At 41.7% G+C, this 20130-nt stretch overlaps 1 protein-coding gene across 18 annotated transcripts in view; it reads right to left on the bottom strand.

Moving 5' to 3' along the window:
* Positions 1–20130, bottom strand: part of SYNE1 (spectrin repeat containing nuclear envelope protein 1) — a 546282-nt gene that overhangs the window by 9132 nt on the left and 517020 nt on the right. For 12 of the 18 annotated variants that reach the window (XM_030928634.1, XM_030928635.1, XM_030928636.1 and 9 more), the window contains 11 exons: positions 18386–18577; positions 16987–17320; positions 14523–14591; positions 12666–12808; positions 10165–10291; positions 9228–9439; positions 5949–6149; positions 4463–4591; positions 2603–2815; positions 1457–1549; positions 51–109 (listed from right to left, as the gene is read on the bottom strand). In XM_030928634.1, coding sequence (XP_030784494.1) covers positions 51–109; positions 1457–1549; positions 2603–2815; positions 4463–4591; positions 5949–6149; positions 9228–9439; positions 10165–10291; positions 12666–12808; positions 14523–14591; positions 16987–17320; positions 18386–18577 — 1772 coding nt within the window. The remainder of the gene's footprint in view (positions 1–50; positions 110–1456; positions 1550–2602; positions 2816–4462; positions 4592–5948; positions 6150–9227; positions 9440–10164; positions 10292–12665; positions 12809–14522; positions 14592–16986; positions 17321–18385; positions 18578–20130) is intronic. The other 6 variants (XM_030928642.1, XM_030928643.1, XM_030928644.1 and 3 more) reach the window with 3 other exon arrangements.

Genomic DNA, 20130 nt, shown 5'->3' with positions numbered 1-20130 from the left:
TCATCCTCTTGGGGTTCTAGAACAGTGTGGAAACCAGGAGAAGGAGGTACCTGCTATGTGGACTGCTGACAGAGGGTCCAGGCTGTGAGAGACTACATTTGCCTCGTGGCTGTTTGCAATGAACAGGGGGTAAAGAAAGAAGAATGTTCAGTCCAGGCAAATAAAGACAAGCTACTAATGAAAATTAAACTAAAAGTGCAGCAAAGGAAAAATAAATCAAATGAAATGATCAGTACCCATGAATTAAGGAAACTGGCTTTTCTTTTGTTGAAGAAGTGAAATAAATTTACATCTATGTGATTAGCCACTGATAAAACATAAATTGGGATTCTGGAGTCTACACTAGGGTGGGCATATTTCTCTTGACTTTTCATGGTAGTAACACATGTGTATATTTACATACAATAAAGGAAAAATGCACTATGCCATACCATGTATTTCAAAGACACTTTACGTATTTTTTTTTCATCTTTTAGAATACTAAAACAGTGTTAAAATTCTTGGCCCATAAGAAATAACAATGGCAATATGAGATTGGTCTTTGTAGTGATGAAGCCCACCTTAAATATTCAAGTTAAAGAAAGGTTAAAATTTGACTTGAAAAGCCAGTATTCCTTTACATTCTTAAACTAGGATCTATAGGAAACTAGTGAATGTAGTTAAAAAAAAAAAAAAAAAATCCTAAAAAAGATAATACATTTATCAGCATAGAACATAAATGTTTATAACAAAAAAAGTCAAATGAAATCAAAACTTCTAAAAACTAAGGAAAAATGGAATGAATATAATCATAAAGCTGGACAAAAAATATATAACAAAACAAAAACAATCTTCTAATTACACAGAGAAATCAAGGCATAGAGGGTAGCAGGGGCTGAATTTGTCCTTTCATCCTCTTTGTGTTCAGTGAGGCAGCCCCCGCCAAGGCCTGTGGGTGAGTTGTTGCCATCTTAGGGGCGGGACAATTGCCGCAAACCTTCAGGACCACCACCCAGAAGCGGCTTAGCTTGAGAGTCAACAGAACCTCCACTTTCCTTAACGAGTCAATGGCTCACAGGCGTTCACGGTTCTGTGCACCTCCAGCCCAGGTGCCACTGCAAGTGGGGGCCTACCTTTTAAGATAGTTGTGGCAGCCGTGGCTTGAAGAAAGGAGCCACCAAAGGGACAAATGGGCACCATTCTCAAAATTTTCTTATTTGAGGAAGAAAAATAAATGCTCTCCCTGCATACCAGCCACACGTTGAGTCCTGATTTTTTTGAAAACCAGAATCGCTCTTTTCCATTCCTGAGCGCATGCTGGGAGGGGATGTGGCAGGACGGAGGAAGCGTGCTACCCTGTGTGACAGCCCTCCTCTGGAGGGGACGCCTGCCTGTGAACCCTGTGGTGGGTGCAAATGCCGTCACTTCCCAGTGTTCCCTCCCACGGGCCAACTGAAAATGACCAGTGGAAAGTTACCGTTTTCTGTCTGTTTGGGGTGCTCCTTCCTGATGTGGGACTCACAGACCCTGAGGTGTCCAGTTCATCAGCAGAAGACCAGGAAGACAAATCCTATGTGGGAGAAAGATTCTGTTAACAACTCCACCTCCCAGACCCACGGGGTGGGTGTTGTACCACACTATCTCCCACTCCATCTCCATCCACCCCCATGTCTCCACCATAAAAACCAAACCATTCCTTGGGAAACATGGAACCAGACAGGAACAAGAGGAATAGGGCCAAATTCTTCTAGTGTGTTGGGATTTCCTAGTTGTCTGTTTGGCTGTTCTGGAAAATACAGCTATGATTTTGTTATTGCTAAGTTTCACTTATAGCTTCATTATTTCTTGGAGACATGGATGTGAATGAATTGATACTGGTTTGGGAGGGGAGGAAGCCTGCCGTAGAGCCTGCTGGTCACTCAGCCTGAACAAAAATCAATATATTCCAGTTAGAAACAAAAGATAGTCATCCAGGAGTCTGCCTTTTCGCATTAGAGAGACTTTATTATTTTGGACACTGCTGCTATTCAGAGTAGATTGTTCTTTTGCAACTTACAGCAGGGCAAAGTGTGTGTTCATGGCAGGGTTTCCCAACAGAATGGTTGAAATCTTACCAGGCATCATCACACTTGTAAATGCATTTCTCAAAACCAATAATACCACAATGGAGGCGATTGTAGAAAAAACATGAAAAATTAAATAAGCAGAGGACCATTTTATAATGGTTTTTTTTTTCCTGTATACATAATGGAGAATTCATGCCTGAGAGGGGTTAAATACAAAACTCAGATACAACAATTGGTTTGCTCTACCATGGCTGTGTAACTAAAGTATGTAAATTCTTAAACAGCGTGAAATAAAATGCCACAGCAGTTGTGGTAATAGCATTAGTAACGATGACAAGAGAGCTTTTGGATTTAATAGAATCAAAAGCAGTGTCCTGTTGTAAAAGTTTATGTGGCTGCTTTTTTAGTTTGAGATAGGACTTGTAAGAGCAGTGGCTGAAAGAAGACACTCCATTCTGACAAGTACTATATTTAAAGTCTTTCTAAAATGCCTGAAGATGATGCTTCTTTGGTCTCCAGTAAGAAATGCTACACGATGATGTCTGTTTAGAGCTTACCTGCTGACTACTTGACACGTCTAATAACTTCTCCAGTTCCTTGATATGACGGCTGACCTCCTTCAAGAGAAGTTTGAGCCGATTTCCAATAACATGGACTTTTTCTTTGGCTTCTAAACAGTCTGTTCCTTCAGCATTCACCAGTAGTTGGCAAGACATGTCTTGCAAAGAGGCTACTCTGAGTTGGGATTCCAACAGCTCATGCTTTATTTGCTATGCATACAAAAATAAATAATTTTTCTAAGCATTTTTGATAAACAGCAAAAGCTCCAAAAGTGCAGAATGAGATCAACTTAACTTGGTGGGAAATTATACCTGAGTATCAAACGTGGAGCTCACACACTAAAGGATGCAGCAGCTCATGGCCTGAGTTCTACTCCTGCCTCTGCCAAAAATATTCTATAAGACCCCTGACCCTCTCTGATCTCAGTTTGATTTGACATCTGGTCGACAGTGTTATTGGAAGGTTCGAATTGGTTAATGTATACATGACAGTACTTAAAATGTAGATTAGTATGCAAGTGAGACATAAGATAGTCTTTTAAACAGAAAAGTACATCATCAAATACAGCAAAACAGAAGTATGTCTAGGTATCCTCTGATATCTAGTCAAGATTTTTTTTAAAAAGGGGTGATTCATCATTCACAGCTTAATGCCAGAGGTCAAAGTGAAGTAACAACGCAGTTCCACGGCTATTTCCTCTAGGTTTCTAAGACTATGATGGTACTGAATTAAAAGGTACCAATTCTGTAGTTTAGGTGAGTGTTAAATGTTAAGACATAACATTTTAAAAATACAGAGAACTACAAAGTGCATAGTATTTTCTTCTAATGGAACTCAAATATGCTTCCTTATCTTCTATAAAGTCACTTAAATACACTGTACATTATATTGTCCAAAGATCCTCGTACAAGGGGCTACCAGCTAATTTCCTTTTGAATTTAGTGCTAGAAAACGTTTCTCCTTCCTTGAGAACTGTTATGTTTTGTTTTTGTCAGATAATGAAAGTAAGTTTACTCCTTGTTTCCCATTTTGTCTTAGCTTTCAGAAAACTTGATGCTAAGATTCATGTTTAATCTGCTATATTTAATTCCTCTTTAAAAGAGCTGGCTGGATGCGGTGACTCATGCCTGTAATCCCAGCACTTTGGGAGGCTGAGGCGGGTGGATCACCTGAGGCCAGGAGTTCGAGGCCAGCCTGGTCAACACGGTGAAACCCTGTCTCTACTAAAAATACAAACATTAGCAAGGCGTGGTAGTGCACACCTGTAGTCCCACCTCAGGAGTGGGATGAGGATGAGGCAGGAGAATCGGCAGGAGAATTGCTCCAATCCCGGAGGTGGAGATTGCAGTGAGCTGAGATTGCACCACTGCACTCTACCCTGGGCAACAGAGCGAGACTGTCTCAAAAAACAACAACAAAAACAAACAAACAAAGACTTAATTGTCTCGTTCTATTCTAATATTTTAATGAACTTTTATTATAAGTCACCAAATATACTTTTGGGCCACAGATGTAACATAAAGTTTAAATTAAGCTGCCTTAATAAACACCACAAGCTAGTTAAGATTGATTGAGAACACTAAGATTTTTACAATTGAGCAGGTATCATCTGGCAGATTCTAAAGCTTCTAAATCAGATTCTAAATCAGATTCTAAAGCTGGCAGATATCATCTTCTATGCGCATGCTTGCTTTACCAAGATTGGAAACCACAGGGAGTTAAAAAAAGTGTAAAATAGAGAGTATAACGCAAAAAGTTAAAAAAAAAATAACACTTACCACTTATATCCATTTTCTGCAAATGAAATGCAACCCTGCTAAAAATAACTGGAGGCTGCCAGAGTTCACACATCTTACCATAAGCTGTTTGTGATGGTCCTGAAGTATCTCTGCATCAAGGTTAGAATCAATAGGGACAATTTCATTTTTCCTTCTGTCAATGTTCTCCAGCATAAGAAGCAAACCATGGCTCATTTCATGGAAACCCTACAGAAAACAGTTTAAAGTAACTGTAGATAAAATATTTTTATTTCTCTCACAACTTAAATGTCTTTCAACTGCCACCATTAGCAAACACACATTGGTTTCAAGAACGTACATGCAACTCCTTTCTGAGGAAGGCACTGGTGCTTTTGCAATGACCTGATCATGAGTTCACGTTCTTACCAAAAGCATCTAATTTACTACTTGGAGAAAAATTTAGACAAAAAGAAAATTGGCATCAAAATACCTTATTTCTGAAAAAAGGGTAGTGCTATTTTATAGTTTAGAAGGAAGCAACTCTGCTGCCCTCTCTTCTCTGTGTATTCAAATCTTTCCATCTTTTAAGGCCTACCAAGGCTGAATCTCATATCCCCTTCATTCATTTATTCATCTATTTATTTATTCAACATGCAGTTACTAAAGATCTCCTACAGATAAGGCACTGTACTAGGAGTGGGTGCAGAGGTGAAACAGCAGTTTAGGTACCTGCTTTCAAGGAACTATTACTCTTGGGGCACATATAAACCTGCAGAGCAGGCTTCAAATCCTTCCAGGGCTTTCCATTTGTGCTCAGAATATGATCCAATCTCCTGGCTTGGACCTACAAAGCCATCTGGTTCCTGACCACCTCCTCAGTCTTTCTTATCACTCCCTGGCTCGGCTCACTGACTACACTCTGGTCACAATGACCTCTTTGCTGTTACTAAAGACACTAAGTCATTTCTTGCTTCTGGGACTTTCCATGTATTCTATCACCTTCATAGCAACATCCTTCCAATGTTAGCTCAAAGAGCCAAATAAATTCCCTGACTACCCTCTCAAAGTGGCTTTTCTCAATTACTTTTATCGTCCATGTCTGTAAGTATCTTGTTTAACTATTTACTTGCATTTTATTGATCTTGTCATCCCCAACAAAAGCAGAGGCCATGCTTTATTCAATGTTTTAGCACCACATCTGCCATACAGTGGATGCCCAGCAAATAATTACAGTATGAATGGATAAATAATATTTGTAATGCTCACTTTGATGTTCAAGAAAGGCTTGCCCAGTAAATATCTGTTGAATAAATAAAGGAAATAAATGAATGAGTCATAGAAGGAGCATTGGGACTGAGATAAACGTGAGGAATAGTCTCCTCTTATCTGGACAGATGATAGGATCTAGAGATTTTGAACATGGTCTTGAACATGTAGAAATGCTCCAGTAAAATGAAAACTTTGGGGACAAGGTTATCTCACTGAAATACTGACTTTGGGGAGCAACTGCATCCCTCTAGAAACCATGACACATCAAGTCACACACTCAGCTAAACCGCTAATGTCTGGCTCTGACTCATCTCCTGCCCAAAGCTCTACAGACCTGGCACTGCATCAGGGCATCCTGCAGTAGGCCCCGCCACTCCTCTAGCAGAGAACACACTCGGTCCCAGCGCCCATTCATCTGTGACAAGCGATCCTGCAGGTCCCGACTCTCCTTGCTGTCAGCCTGGGTGAACTCAGGGCTGCAGAGATTGATGGAGAGGATGATGGCTTTGCGGTGGTCCACAGCTTTCTGGAGCTCCTGAAAAGAACAAAAAAGACAATCAAACAAGGACAATAATGACAAAGATATTTTCCCTTGAAAATGTTTCACCTGAATGAAAAGATTCATTAATTTAAACTGGCCTTAGCAGGATGGCTAGGTAAAAGACAGAGGGTGCACACCAATGATAACTGTATGCAGCTGGAAGAAATGAATTAGATGAGTACTTAACAACACGGATGAATCTTAAGAAAACAGGGTATAGAGTGAAAAAGTGAGAAACAGAATGCTACGTGGAACACAACAGCCTCACTACATTCACACACACAAATCCACATTTTTAAAGAATATATCTGAACAAACAATGTCTGCTAAATATTTCAGAATAGCTACCATTTTGAAAATCAAATGGGAACTTAGAGTTCAGCCAGGGTAGGGTTTGCAGTGGGGAGGAATAAAGAGAAGTGGAGTCTTGTAGGAAGCAACAATAGCGCTGGGCGATGGCCTCATTAAGGAGTATGATTGAGTCCACACTCTGTACAGAGGTTCAACCACAACGAAACTCAAATGTGTGGGCCTAAAAATGAAGCAAAGAAAGCAGACGTCAGGGCCCTGGACTCCAGATGTACTGAATCTGCAGGTTCAGTGGCCCACAGGTTGAGAATACTGCCGGTGCCACAAGCCACACTGATGTGAAGGTAGAATGAATTGCGTATTTCATGAGCTAACCAGTTAGGTTTGATTTCACAAAAACCAGGTGACTGATTTTTGGCTTTGTGTATTTCCAAAATATCCAATGCTCAATTCTAAGAACTTGAGCACAGGAGTCTGTATTAGTAATTGAGTATCTGGATACTGTTTTAAATGCCCCAATCCAGTTAGGGTGAGAGATCCTGGAAGTCACATTGACCTATGCTGCATTTTGAAATCATTTCTCGCTAGTCCTGCTATGTTCCCAATCTGTCTTCATTTGTCACTTTTCAATAGGTTCTTAACATACTGTAGAATAGATTCAATCACACAGACAACATGTGTTTAAGAGACATCGTGAAAATACTCGATTATTCCACAGATTTATTCAGAGAAAATACAGACGGGAAGGATCAGGAGAAAGTACAAAGGAGGGTGTCTTTTTTCTTGTTATGCAGGATGACTTTCAAGGTCTTATTTCCCTATGCTAATCTCTCTAAGGTCTCAGACCCTGGCCAGCATTTGCTTCATCAACTTTTTAAGGAATCTGCTTATAATGCAACACTGCCTTACTAGAGTAATTTAGGGACTCTAGATAAAAATGCATTTCATAATGCAAATATTGTAAATCTCCCACGTGGTACTTTGTCCTGAAATTCATGGGGTAATGTAGAGGCCTTTCTATAAGAATGCACCTTTTGGATCACCTGGAGGGGAGATTCATTTCTCGTTTGAAGTTTTCTATCTTTGAAAATTTAAAACAGGCCAGGCGCGGTGGCTCACGCTTGTAATCCCAGCAATTTGGGAGGATGAGGCTGGTGGATCACTTGAGATCAGGAGTTCGAGACAAGCCTGGCCAACATGGCGAAACCCTGTCTCTACTAAAAATACAATAAATAGCCGGGCATGCTGGTGCATGCCTGTAGTCCCAGCTACTCAGGAGGCCGAGGCAGGAGAATCACTTGAACCCAGGAGACGGAGGTTACAGTGAGCCAAGTGCACGCTAGCCTGGGTGATAGAGTGAGACTCTGTCTCAAAAATAAATAAATAAATAAATAAATAAATAAATAAATAAATAAATAAAATAAAACAAAATCACACAATCACTAAAAGAAAGCCAAAAAACATCAACCCCAAATTAAAAGCATATACTAAAACCACAGAAACACAAAAGCAGCACACACTTCATTCCTTATCCCGACCTCCGAGAGCCTGGGTAGCTACATTTTGAGGAGCAGCACATCTTAAGGCTGTCCAAACAGGAAAAAAAAAGCACTGATGGGTTTTAAAAACAAACTGAGCTCTCAGTTCATGAGATGCTCACAACAGTCTCCATATATTAAAGCATTTTAGTATTTGGGTTAAGGAGGATTTTAAAATCTAGACTGGAGTTAAATAAGGGAAGTTAACTTGTGTACTATATCCTGTGGGCCAAACCAAAATCAAATGCAAATGCCAGGCGTTTCACCACAATTACTCTATAGTTTTATTTACTACAGCAAAAATTGCTTCTACCACTACTGCAATCAATTTCAGAAGTTTCCCTTACTTAAGGTCAAATAATTTCATTACGTTCCCCCATAAATTCACGCAGATACAATTTTGGAGAGAATTTCTCTCCAGCTCTAGATATAGACCTGTAGGACCCTGGTCATTCTGTATTTCCCTTACAAAGAGTTCTCATAGGTCCCAGAAGTACCTGGATGCTTCATGAAATTTTAATTGGGCATTTCTTAAAATATTGATTCATTAAATCGTGCATGATTATTTACATGGCGGATAGTTCTACAATATGGTCCCCTTTTCTGCCCTTGAAAACCATCTTTTGGGTGGGCACAGTGACTCACGCCTGTAATCCCAATACTTTGAGAGGCCGAGGTGGGTGGATTACCTGGGGTTAGGAGTTCGAGACCAGCCTGGCCAACATGGCAAAACCTCGTCTCTACTAAAAATACAAAAATTAGCCGGGCTTGGTGGCGTGCACCTGTAATCCCAGCTACTAGTGGGGCTGAGGCAGGAGGATGGCTTGAATCTGGGAGGCAGAGGTTGCACTGAGCTGAGATCATGCCACTGCACTCCAGCCTGGGCAAGAGAGCGAGACTCCGTCAAAAGAAAGAAAGAAGGAAAAAAGGAAAGAAGGAAGGAAGGAAGGAAGGGAGGGAGGGAGGGAGGGAGGGAGGGAGGGAGGGAGGGAAGGAAGGAAGGAAGGAAGGAAGGCAGGCAAGAAGGAGAGAAAGAAAGAAAACCATCTTTGTGGAACCCAGGAATTTGGGATGGCTAGAGGTGAAGAGAGCATTCTCACTCATTTTTGTTAGATCCTTTTTTTGCTGCTGTATAAGAGCAGCTCAAACTAAAGGTGCCATCTGCACAGTCGTTCATGCGGTGGCTCTCTGTTTGCCTGCCATGGAAAAGGCAAGGGGCAGCTACCTTGAGCTTTTTGATCTGGAGCTCGATTGTCTGGATGTCAGTGCTGAGTTCCAGACGCTGGAGCTGTTCCAGCTCCTCTTCCGTGTCCCCCAGCCAGGCCCAGATGCTGTTCAAGTCCGAGTTAAACTGCTGCCACTTCTGGAGGTTCTGCTTCATCCTCAACTCCTTGCTCAATGCCTGGGCCTGGAGAAGCTCCCATCGGTCAATCACACCTGGCAAGACATGCAGAGAACAGCAAGGTTATTTTCCTCCACACATGATGATTATGAAATGCTTTAAACATAGGTTGGCAGCTAACTTTAAATAGCAACAGAAATAAAAGTAATTCCACCGGGCATTTTCATTGTTGTCATCTGGAAATAACAGCTACATCGCTACAATGACTGTGTTTTTTCTATTTGTATTTCTAATAATAATGAAGCAAAAAAGTTAGCTACATGGGCGTTAACAGTGTAAAGAGCTTTACGAAGTAATAAGCAGTCATGCACACAAAGTAGCATTCAATTCTTGGATCCTGTCTACAACAGGGCTCTGAGCACACACATATAAAATGTCTGATTAGATATGTGAGAAACGGTACATTACAATAATTGGAACACGAGAGCTGGAGTGACAGTGCACGCCTGTAATCCCAGCTACTCGAGGGGAAGTGGGAGGATTACTTGAGCCCACGAGTTGGAGTCTAGCCTGGGCAACATAGCGAGACTTCATCTCAATATTAAAAATAGTAATAATAAATGAAACAAGGGCAAACACTACCACGACGGCATGCATCACCCCCCTCACTGTCAAAGGAGACTGCTACAACTTGGAAGGAAGTTCTCGGGATAGAACGGTGTAGAAGAAGGCCAAGCAACCTAAGTGGAACTTGGCTTTTAACAAAGTGCTTCAGGATCTTCTATTTCATTCACTCTTGAACTAGACACTACGCACTCACCAGCTGTTTGGGTTTCGGTACTATGCAGGTTAACAAAGCCAGGAAGGCTCTCCTCTTCCTCCTTCAGTTTGTGCTCCAGTCTCTTCACAGAGTCTATACTGCCACTGCATTCACCCAGCAGTTTCATCTGTTCAGACATAAACAACCAGTCCCTGTCACCCAAATCTTCATGAGTGCAAAAACTTTAGGGGAAAATATCTCTGTACTTTCTCAGCAAGAGAAGTGTCTGTGTTTGGCTCCTCTGTGCCACTCTGCTAAAAATAAGCCAAGATGGCCGAGTGTGGTGTCTCAGGCCTGTGATTCCAGCACTTTGGGAGGCTGAGGAAAATGGATTGTTTGAATTCAGGAGTTTGAGACCAGGCCGGGCAACATGGCGAAACCCTGTCTCTACAAAATATACAAAAAACTTGGCTGAGCATGGTGACATGCATCTGTAGTCTCAGCTACCTGGGAGGCCGAGGTGGATCACCTGAGCCCGGGGGGTTGAGGCTACAGTGAGCCATGATTGTGCTACTGCCCTAAGCCTATGCAACAGTGTGAGACCCAGTCTCAAAAAAAAAAAAAAAAAAAAAAAAAAAAAAGAAAAAAGAAAAAAGAAAAAAGAAGCAGAGGTAGGCTGGGCACGGTGGCTCCTGCCTCTAATCCCAGCACTTTGGGGGCCGAGGTGGGAGGATCAGTTGACCCTAGGAATTCAAGACCAGCCTGGGCAACATGGCGAGACCCTGTCTCTATAAAATATTTTTAAAAATTAGCCACGCATGGTGGTGAGCACCTGTAGTCCCAGCTATTCAGGGTGTTAAGGTGAGAAGGTTGCTTGCACCCAGGAATTAAGCTGCATGCAGTGGGCTAAGATCATGACACCACACTCAAGCCTGGGTGACAGGCTTGTGAGCCTGTGAGACCCCGTCTCTTAAAAGAAAAAAAAATTAAATAAGCAAAGTTCAAAAACACGCCTTTTAAACAGGTGATGCATTCACATATACAAAAAGCAATGCCTTAAAGATGTACTTTGCATACATGATTTTGCATGAGAAGTCCTTGAAGTTTCTTTAAGATTCATGAATCAAAACAGATTAAACCAAACTGCGATTTAAAACTCAGAGCCCTCAGCTGGCAATGCAGCATGTAATTTTTGGCAAGTTGCTCCTTCTTTCTCTTTCTTAAAATGAAACATGGGAATGTTAATGTTACCACAAATCTCATGGGAACTTTCTTGCATTAAATAATTAAAATACTTAAAATTATAGAGCAATATTAAAGCCAGCTGTTTTAGCAAAAAATGTAAGCAATGTTTAATAGGCATCAAGGGACTAAATTCTAAAGTCAAAGAAAAGCTTCCAAATTCATTTTTAATATCAGATACAGTATTCAAAGATTAAAAAGAACAAATCATTTCAAGATACTCCTGCTGTGCTTACCATAAAGCCTTTAACAAATCACAATGCCATTAAGTTACTTTGATTACTTTTGATTGCGGTTAAGTGTAATCCCAGTGATGTCAGTATAATTATCATAAAACTATATCATAGGTATTTTTAAAAAGTGGCTTCACTATAATAGAAATTGGTATAATAGGCCAAACTGAACAGAAAACAAACTCATGATTGAGGGCTCTTCTGTAATTGTGAGGATAATAAAATCAACATACATAGCTAGAACAGTTTTCTTCCCTAATTTCAAAAAGTAGAACATATGAGTTGTGACCAGACTTGGGGAAATTCATTTTTCTTTCCTTGTACTAAGCAGTCTTTCGGATATGAAAGAAGACGTGAGGCAGAGAAGAGACTGGCTTTAAAATTCTCTTCCTTAAGTATGTGTAGGAAAACAGGTAGTTCTCTAGGGAAAATTAACTGGTTAGTAACTCGAGTAGGGCAAATAACGCTCTGTTAGACTTTATCATACACAGCCAATAGCTGCCTAGATAGAACACAGCCAATAGCTGCTTAGATATCCCATGCCTTGCTATCTTGTCTCCAAATCCCTCTTGTTAGAACCGTTTTCTTCAGAATGCGCACACTAAAAACAGAAGAGGAAAACATTCCCGAGGTCATTCGGTGAACCCAGGAAAAGAACTACGAAAAACAAAACAAAACAAAAAAAAAACCAAAAAACTGCATGAACGGCATGTTAGTAATCTATTAGCTAAAATCTGCTGCTCCAAGGTTAACCTTGGTCCAAATTATTAGTTGAATTTGGAAAAATGCCTAATGACTTTTGGGAGCCAAAGTATTTTGCTGCTCTCAATGAAAATGATCTCCCTAAGTGCTCAGTGTAAAGGAACAGGTTTGTCATTACAACGGTTTTGTGGGCCTAAAAACAGACAAGTTCTACTCAAATGGTAACTTAATAACAGGGCTTGGCTTTGCACATCTAGGTTCATGAGTTCAAGGGCAGCATGGTATTCAGAGACCACATAAAGCCCTTATGCTGCAGACGAACTGTTCTTTGACCTAGAACTGTGGTTTTGTACAGGTCAGAATGAGGATGGCCAGGATACTTACGTAGCCTTTGTAGCTGGTGTCTAGCTCTGGCCCCGTGGGAGTTTTGCTGCGAATGATATTTTCGGTTTGCTGTATCTGAAAGCGGCTATCATCCAGGGCTTTGCCCAGTTGTCGGATCTGTGACTCTAGGGTACTGTGGTCCCCTGCGGTGGCAACCATAAGAATCTTTACCGGACAAACTATTTGACTTATTTAAAGCTTGATATTCAAGGAGAAGTTTCAGAAATGATTTCAGTTACAGTAGCATAGAAATGGCAGGTGTAGGTAATTACAAAGCAAATTTAGTACCATCGTGCCGGTGGGTTAGACATTAAAATGGCGATACCAATGAAGGTGCTTGACTGAGAGCCCTAGCAGACTGGACGTCGCAAAACGGCTCTTCAGTCAGTTTTGAACAGCTTTGTGCACCTATCCCTCTTCAAGCTGAACCCCTGATCATCTGAATGTTGTCAGTGTGGAAGGCCTTTCTAAAAATCTGCAATGGTGTCTGCTGCATCTCAGTAAGGAGAAAGCTGTTCTTTTCTCATGCTCTTTCTGCTGTTGCTTAGTGAACAGGGGAAGGTCCTCCCTCTGATTTTTCTTTGTGCACCTCAGGGGAAGATAGTGTCACGAAAGGCTCAGGTAGATCCATCATTTACTGAAGGCATAAATTCATTAATCAAGAAAAGAGTGCCTCAGAATAGATATATACAGAGATATCAAACTAGCAATGACTTGCTTTTATCTAAGATCTGAAACAAAACCAGGAGGAAAGCTAAGATTTGAGCATTTCCACCTAGGCAGGTTCTTACTCATAGCCTAGAATTCTGGCTCATTCACCTCTCAAAGTTGTAACATTTCTTTGTAAAATTATAGTGTGTATGTGTGTGTGTGTGTATCAAAATCTTTGAACTACACAAGAACATTTGATAATCAGAGTGAAGCTAGCATGGGGTGAAAGCAGAACAAATATTAGTAAGCCTTATTAAATGTGTTTGTTTCTAAAAAAGGCCTTCTAGATACACCTAGGAGAGGTCTCTCCCTGGGAATCACCCTCTTAGTAATGTTACTTACGTTACTTTGCTTTCTGTCCCTTCAGTTTTCTTCAAAAACTGAAGTGTAAACTAGTAACTCCATGATTCAATATCATATCACTGTGTTCAAACTCTATCCCCCCCACACCCCCCATCACTGATTCTGAACTGCTGAACTACAGTTCGTCTAATATAACACTAAGCAAAACTAGTTCCGTTTTTCTTTCTTTAATTCTTCTTGTTTCAGGAACAGTTCTGTCCTTATCTATGGCTCAACATATCGTGGAATACATTTTTCATTTCAAATTATAAGAGTTCTTAAATTAAAATTACATATATTGTTTAGAGATGAAATCTGATCTCGTCCCCTGTCTCCTATGGAATTCCTGAGATGGGGAGGATAAAGTGGTGGATGTGCCCAAGGTCACTCATGCAGGCTGGCGGACTTGGGACCACAGCCTGCGCCCTGACTCTCCAGCCCCAGGTAGATCTGTGCACAGTGAAGCTGAAGTTACCACACCACGTAGAACACCAGGGCACAGAGGCTGATGACTGGGTTTTCCGTCTCATATTTTCTGCTGTTAATGGGCTTGACAGGTCTATACTTAATGAGACCAATTACCATTTAACGAATTGAGAAGTTATTTTGTTTCACTGGATTAGTGAAATCTTATTCTTGGTGTGGATTTAACCAGCTGTTTTTTCTAGTACAGCAGTAAGAGAGGAAGGCTGTGCCTTAACATGCTAGAGCCACAAAGCTGGGAGAGATACAGCAGATGTGCTAAGAGAGGAGGCTTATTATACAGGGGAGGGAGGGAGGCTGGCTCCGGCTTGTCGTGCCTACCAGAGGTATTTTTGATTGCATTTTCTGTGAGTTTTACATAGGCCTCAGGGCTTTCAGGGATCATTACATCTGCAAAAAAAGCACAGTCTAAGTTGACAGCTAAGTTCTGGAAACCTTGAATCCCTTGTGCAGGAAAATAACTTTCCTAGGGGGAAAAAAGGAAGTAGTTATTCTAGACACAAAGTTCCTGAGTGCACAGAGGAGCATGCAGGCTCACCAAAGGTTTCCTGAAATGAATCATAAGAACTCACAGTGGGCCAGGCACAGTGGCTCATGCCTGTAATCCCAGCACTTTGGGAGGCTGAGGCGGGTGGATCACCTGAGGTCAGGAGTTTGAGACCAGCCTGGCCAACATGGTGAAACCCTGTCTCTACTAAAAATACAAAAATTAGCCAGGCATGGTGGCAGGTGCCTGTAATCCCAGCTACATGGGAGGCTGAGGCAGGAGAATCGCTTGAACCTGGGAGGCGGAGGTTGCAGTGAGCCAAGATCGTGCCACTGCACTCCAGCCTGGGCCACAGAGCGAGACTTCGTCTCAAAAAAAAAAAAAAAAAAAAAAAAAAAAGAGCTCACAGAGATTGAATTTTACAGATGAGAAAACTGAGGCACAGAAGAATTAAGTTCCTTATCCAAGTTTAAACAGAAACTTGGCAGAACTGAGATTTCAGCCCAGTCAGATTCCAGAGAAGCACTGTCCCATATATTTCTACGTGAACTATATATGTAATTTTAAAGGCTTCATAGCCACATTAGAAATGTAAAAAACATAGAAAATTAATTTTAACACTATATTAGATAGAGATTATAACATGTAAACAATATAATTATTATTAATATTTTATTTTCTTTCTTTGTACTAAGTCTCTGAAATTCATGTAAGCGTGTTTCCCATGCGCAGCCCATCTCAATTTGCACAGTCCCATCTCAGAGCTCAACAGTCCCAATTGGCCAGTGGCTAGTTTTGGACAGCTCTGCTTCAGATGCCATATGCCTGACTAATAGACCTTACTGTAAAGACAAAATAGAAATGAGAGAAATAATTTTCTTTTTAGAACAGTGTTATCCTTTGGGAATCTGATGAGAACTATCAGAACCAAACAGAAATCCCCAGATGTCCTTTTAGAGAATGTATGAGATGCATTTCCAAGTGCCACAAATCAGCCTCCAACTCTTTATTCTATTTTTATCCACCTTCCTTACAGAGTTCCTGTTTCTCTGTCCATCCTTTCACTGCATGTGTGGCTTGGGTGATGGTCCTTCTTGTTTTCCTTCACACACTCTTCCTGTGTGATCTCCTCCGTGCACTCCAGGACCATTGCCATTTGCTTGTGAATAACTACCCAATCAGCATTTCCGGCTTCTGCACTTCACACCTGTGCATCTATGACTGGACTTTTGCATTTGGATATTGCGCAGGGATCTCAAGATCAGGATGCACACAAGCAAACTCATCCCCTCCCTGCTCTCACAGCCCCACCTCCCTTGCCTAGCTGCACCCACAGTGCTCCTTCCCTCTTGTGGTCTTCAGGGCCTAGGACCACCTGCATCTTTCACCAAGATGCCCATCCCAGAAAATCGCCTCCATCCCAGTTCAATGGACTGAGAGTTAAGGAGAAGTCTTCTCTGTGTGGTTTCTCAAATCTCTCCCATTCTCTCCATTCCCAATGCTGCTTTCCCTAGTTCAAGCCACCACCCTACTTCTGTCTGAGGTTTTAAACGGTTTAATCTGAGCTCTCTCCCCCGAATATGCCCTTCTCCCTGTGGTATCCAGAAAGATACAATATGAAAATCTGCACATCCCTGAGGAGGGGGATCCCAGCACCTCCCTCCACAGATCCTGCTGTGGCTCTACAACCTTCAGGATAGGAGCCAAAGCTCTTTCCCATGGTGAACAGGCTGCCTCACAGCCAGGCTCTTCACTTTGTCCATTCCATGCCTGTCATTCCAGACAAACTGCTGATGATCAAAAGCACCAGGACAATCACAAAGCAGGGAGGCTTCCCCTCCTTTCTTCCTCTAAGCACTACTGAGCCCACCTGACCAACTGCGATTCACCCTCTGGACTCAGCTCCACGGTTTCTTTCCCGAAGCCTCTCCCAGGACTCCAGCTTTGTTGCCCCTGCTTGTGTGTCCTGCCACCACACTGCCATCTTAGCCCCAAACACTTCACACAGTGGTTTCTCACTGTCCCACCCCAGAGGGGAAGCTCTGGGAGAAGGAGAGGACTGTGTATCCCTAGGACCTGGCAAAGCGCTGTCACCTGCTACCACAAATCTATGTGGAATAAATCAAGGCCACACCAAAATTTGCATTTTATAATCACGTTCATATCTAAGTGTTCACTTAGGTACAATTTCCCTGCATGGGAGAAGGAAGCAAATGATTCTGGATAGCTGTCATGTTTCCAGGGCAATATTAATTCCCTCTGACTTTCCTTTAAGCTGGCACACTGGCTCTCTCCTACCTGATAAGCCAACAGCTCCCCGGAGGTAGAATTCTTTGTCGTCCTGACTCTCTTCATCCTCAGAGGGCAGAGCTCTGGACACTGCAGACTCCAGGTCCCGACTGAGGTCATAGTCGTGATCCCACTCCAGGGGGATGGAGTCCACACTAGCCGGGGTGTCTCGTCCCGACCGCTCGCTCCGGAGGGGCTGAGCGAGCGACAGGGAGGGGTTGGAGGAAGGCTGTGGAGAAAGCAGGCTGTCTGCAGAGCGGTCATGCCAGTGCAGGTCTGACAGAGCCGCGGAGTCTTCCAGCTCCAGCTCTCTGTCCGAGAGGTCGTGCTCATCATCTGGGAGCTGGAAGGGAAGTCAAGGCAACCCCGTCACTACAGTGGTCAGACTAGCTTCTTATCTGGGCCACCTGCCTACCATGTGGGGACAATCTTTAACTTCTTATGAGCAAATAAATAAGAATCTTCTGACCACAGAAATATAGGGGACAGTGCTGCCCTAGACTTTGACTGTCTGGGTTGAAATCTGAGTTATGCTGTGTACTTCCTGTTTAAGCTTGGATAAGGAACTTAATTCCTCTGGGCCTCAGTTTTCTCATCTATAAAGTAGGAATAACACTCCCAGGTACCCCATAGGGTTTCTGTGTGGTAAAAAATTAAAGTCTTATAAATTATCCTACCTAAGCCTCAGTTTCATTGTTGGTAAAATGGGAATAACATTAAAACCTACTTCAAATAATTAATATAAGATTAAATAAATATTATAAAGAAAGGCAATCTACTACCATGCCTAACACACAACACCTACACACTGGCATGGATCGGAAATAAGAGCAAATTACTAAGACCTTAGCTTGCCCTTATAGCCCAGATATAAAATAGATTTAATTGTAGAAGATTCCAAATATTCTAGTAACATCTCTATAGGTAAGATGTGATTATGGTAGCAATTAGGAAAATAGAAGAATGAAAATTCACCTAAACCTAACCTCATCAATTGAGAAGCTGTTCACATTGCTTCCTTTTATCCTATTTCTTCTAGAGGCTTCTCTAGAGCAGCGCCATCCCATATGTTTCTGTGATCAGAAGATTCTTATTTATCTTCCATAGAAGACAAGAGTCAAATGTTCTTCTAAACTCTTTGTATACATTAACTCATCTAACGCTCAAAACAATCCTTTGTACAGGGTAGTTACTGCTACTAAACCAGTTTCACATTTGAGGAAGCTGAGGCAAGAAGGGTGAAGTGAGTAGCTTGCTGAAGGCGACAGCGACAATGCAGGACAAAGCCAGGACTTGAACTCAGGTGCTCTAGTTCCAGAGTCTGGGCTCTCACCCACTGTACAACTCAATCCCACATGATTTATTCTCTTTAGATTTAATGACAACTAAGAAAATCAATGTTACATACAGGCAGGCGGATCAGTTTCTTATGGTATCTTTCCACACGCCCGAAGACCTCCTGGCAGTACCGCCGGAGCTCGTCTAGTTCCTCCTCGATGATCGCCGCATCCAAGGGCTCACTCTTTTCTATCAGCTGTTCTCCTTGGGCAATTATCTGCTCAATCTTATTATGGTTCAGTGAAATTTCCTGCTGGAAGGCCTAGGGAGTACAAATCTCATGTGATTTTGCTGTTGTTGCTTACAATGATATAAAAGAATCATAAAAGATGTATTTCTCATTACATTAAAAAAGACGTGTAGGGGCTATTTAATTGACCATATACAATCATGAGACAAGACCTTCTAAAGTAAAACATACACAGTTTCAGCCAGAACAGGAGTCATAAATAGAAACATTCGAATTCCATGATCAGAAAAGCGCTTTTGGCTAATAAAATTTACCGTTACAGGTAGTGTGGGTAGAGAATAACAGGGAAAAATATTCAAATCCACTGTAAGTTGACAGCACTGGTTATCCCTGACAAAAGCAATGGCAGTCAATACACTGCCACTGAAATAAATGTGGCATTTTAAAGAAATCCCGAACATTTTAATTTCAGATGTCCTCATCCTAATGTCAAACATGACTAAGAGAAGCCATCCAATGCCACACCTTCTTCTCAGGTGATTCTTTCATAATTTCAGAACATAGGCAGGTAAAGTTATAATGATTTGAAAAACAAGGAATTCCAGGAGGATTATTTAGACTCATTCTATGTGTTGCAAAAGATTTAAATCACCGGGGTATGTTTCAGTGTTCACTTTTAATTCAATACAATAATAAATTGTGGAAGAGCTGAATTGTCCAATGGTGAAAAAGACTCCCGAGAGAAGGGAGGGTAGTAAGAAGTTCCATCATCCTGCCAGGGGCCCGAGGGACAAGATTCAATTACCACTTGGCAGACACTTTCCGTGGAAGAATGTAAATGTTGACTTGCCTGTGAGATGACAGGAGAGAGGAATCAGGGGAGAGGGTGAGGCAGAATAGTAGGGTTTATTGTTTCTTCCATCCTGAGAATCGATGACTAAGGGAAAGTTCCTTGTTGTATTATAACAACCCAAAGGTTATGGGCATCATGACCATTCTTTAAAAAAATCCATCTATCTTGGGAAGAAAATTTCATAAGCTGCCTTGGAAAATATTCAATTTGTTAAATACTCCCCCTTTTAGGAAATCCTTACAGCTAATGTATATCCCTCCTATTCAAATTTCTAGCTAGCCACTGTGTTTGAATTATATAGTGAAAAATATAAAATGCATTTAAAATTAACTTGGTATCTAAGAATGTAGACTGTGAGGGATGAAATCCTGACATAGAAAGTTGTATTGCTTTGCAACATGGAGGTTAAAGGAACGGTGTGAAGGTGCTACAAACAAATTAGAAAAAATAAACGAAAACAACAACAACAAGGCCAGGAAGGGTGGCTCATGCCTGTAATCCCAGCACTTTGGGAGGCCAAGGCAGGCGAATCACTTGAGGTCAGGAGTTCGAGACCAGCCTGGCCAACATAGTGAAACTCCATCTTTACTAAAAAACTACAAAAATACAAAAGCTCGCCAGACGTGGTGGTGGGTGCCTGTAATCCCACCTACTTGGCAGGCTGAGGCAGGAGAATTACTTGAACCCGGGAGGTGGAGGTTGCAGTGAGCTGAGATCGTGCCACTGCACTTTAGCCCGGGCGACACAGAGAGACTCTCTCTAAAAAAAACAA

The sequence above is a fragment of the Rhinopithecus roxellana genome, chromosome 4 (genome assembly GCF_007565055.1).
Source record: "Rhinopithecus roxellana isolate Shanxi Qingling chromosome 4, ASM756505v1, whole genome shotgun sequence".
NCBI classification, from domain to species: Eukaryota; Metazoa; Chordata; class Mammalia; order Primates; family Cercopithecidae; genus Rhinopithecus; species Rhinopithecus roxellana.
Note: the sequence above shows the minus strand (reverse complement) of the source record. Positions and strands in the feature narration are given on the sequence as shown.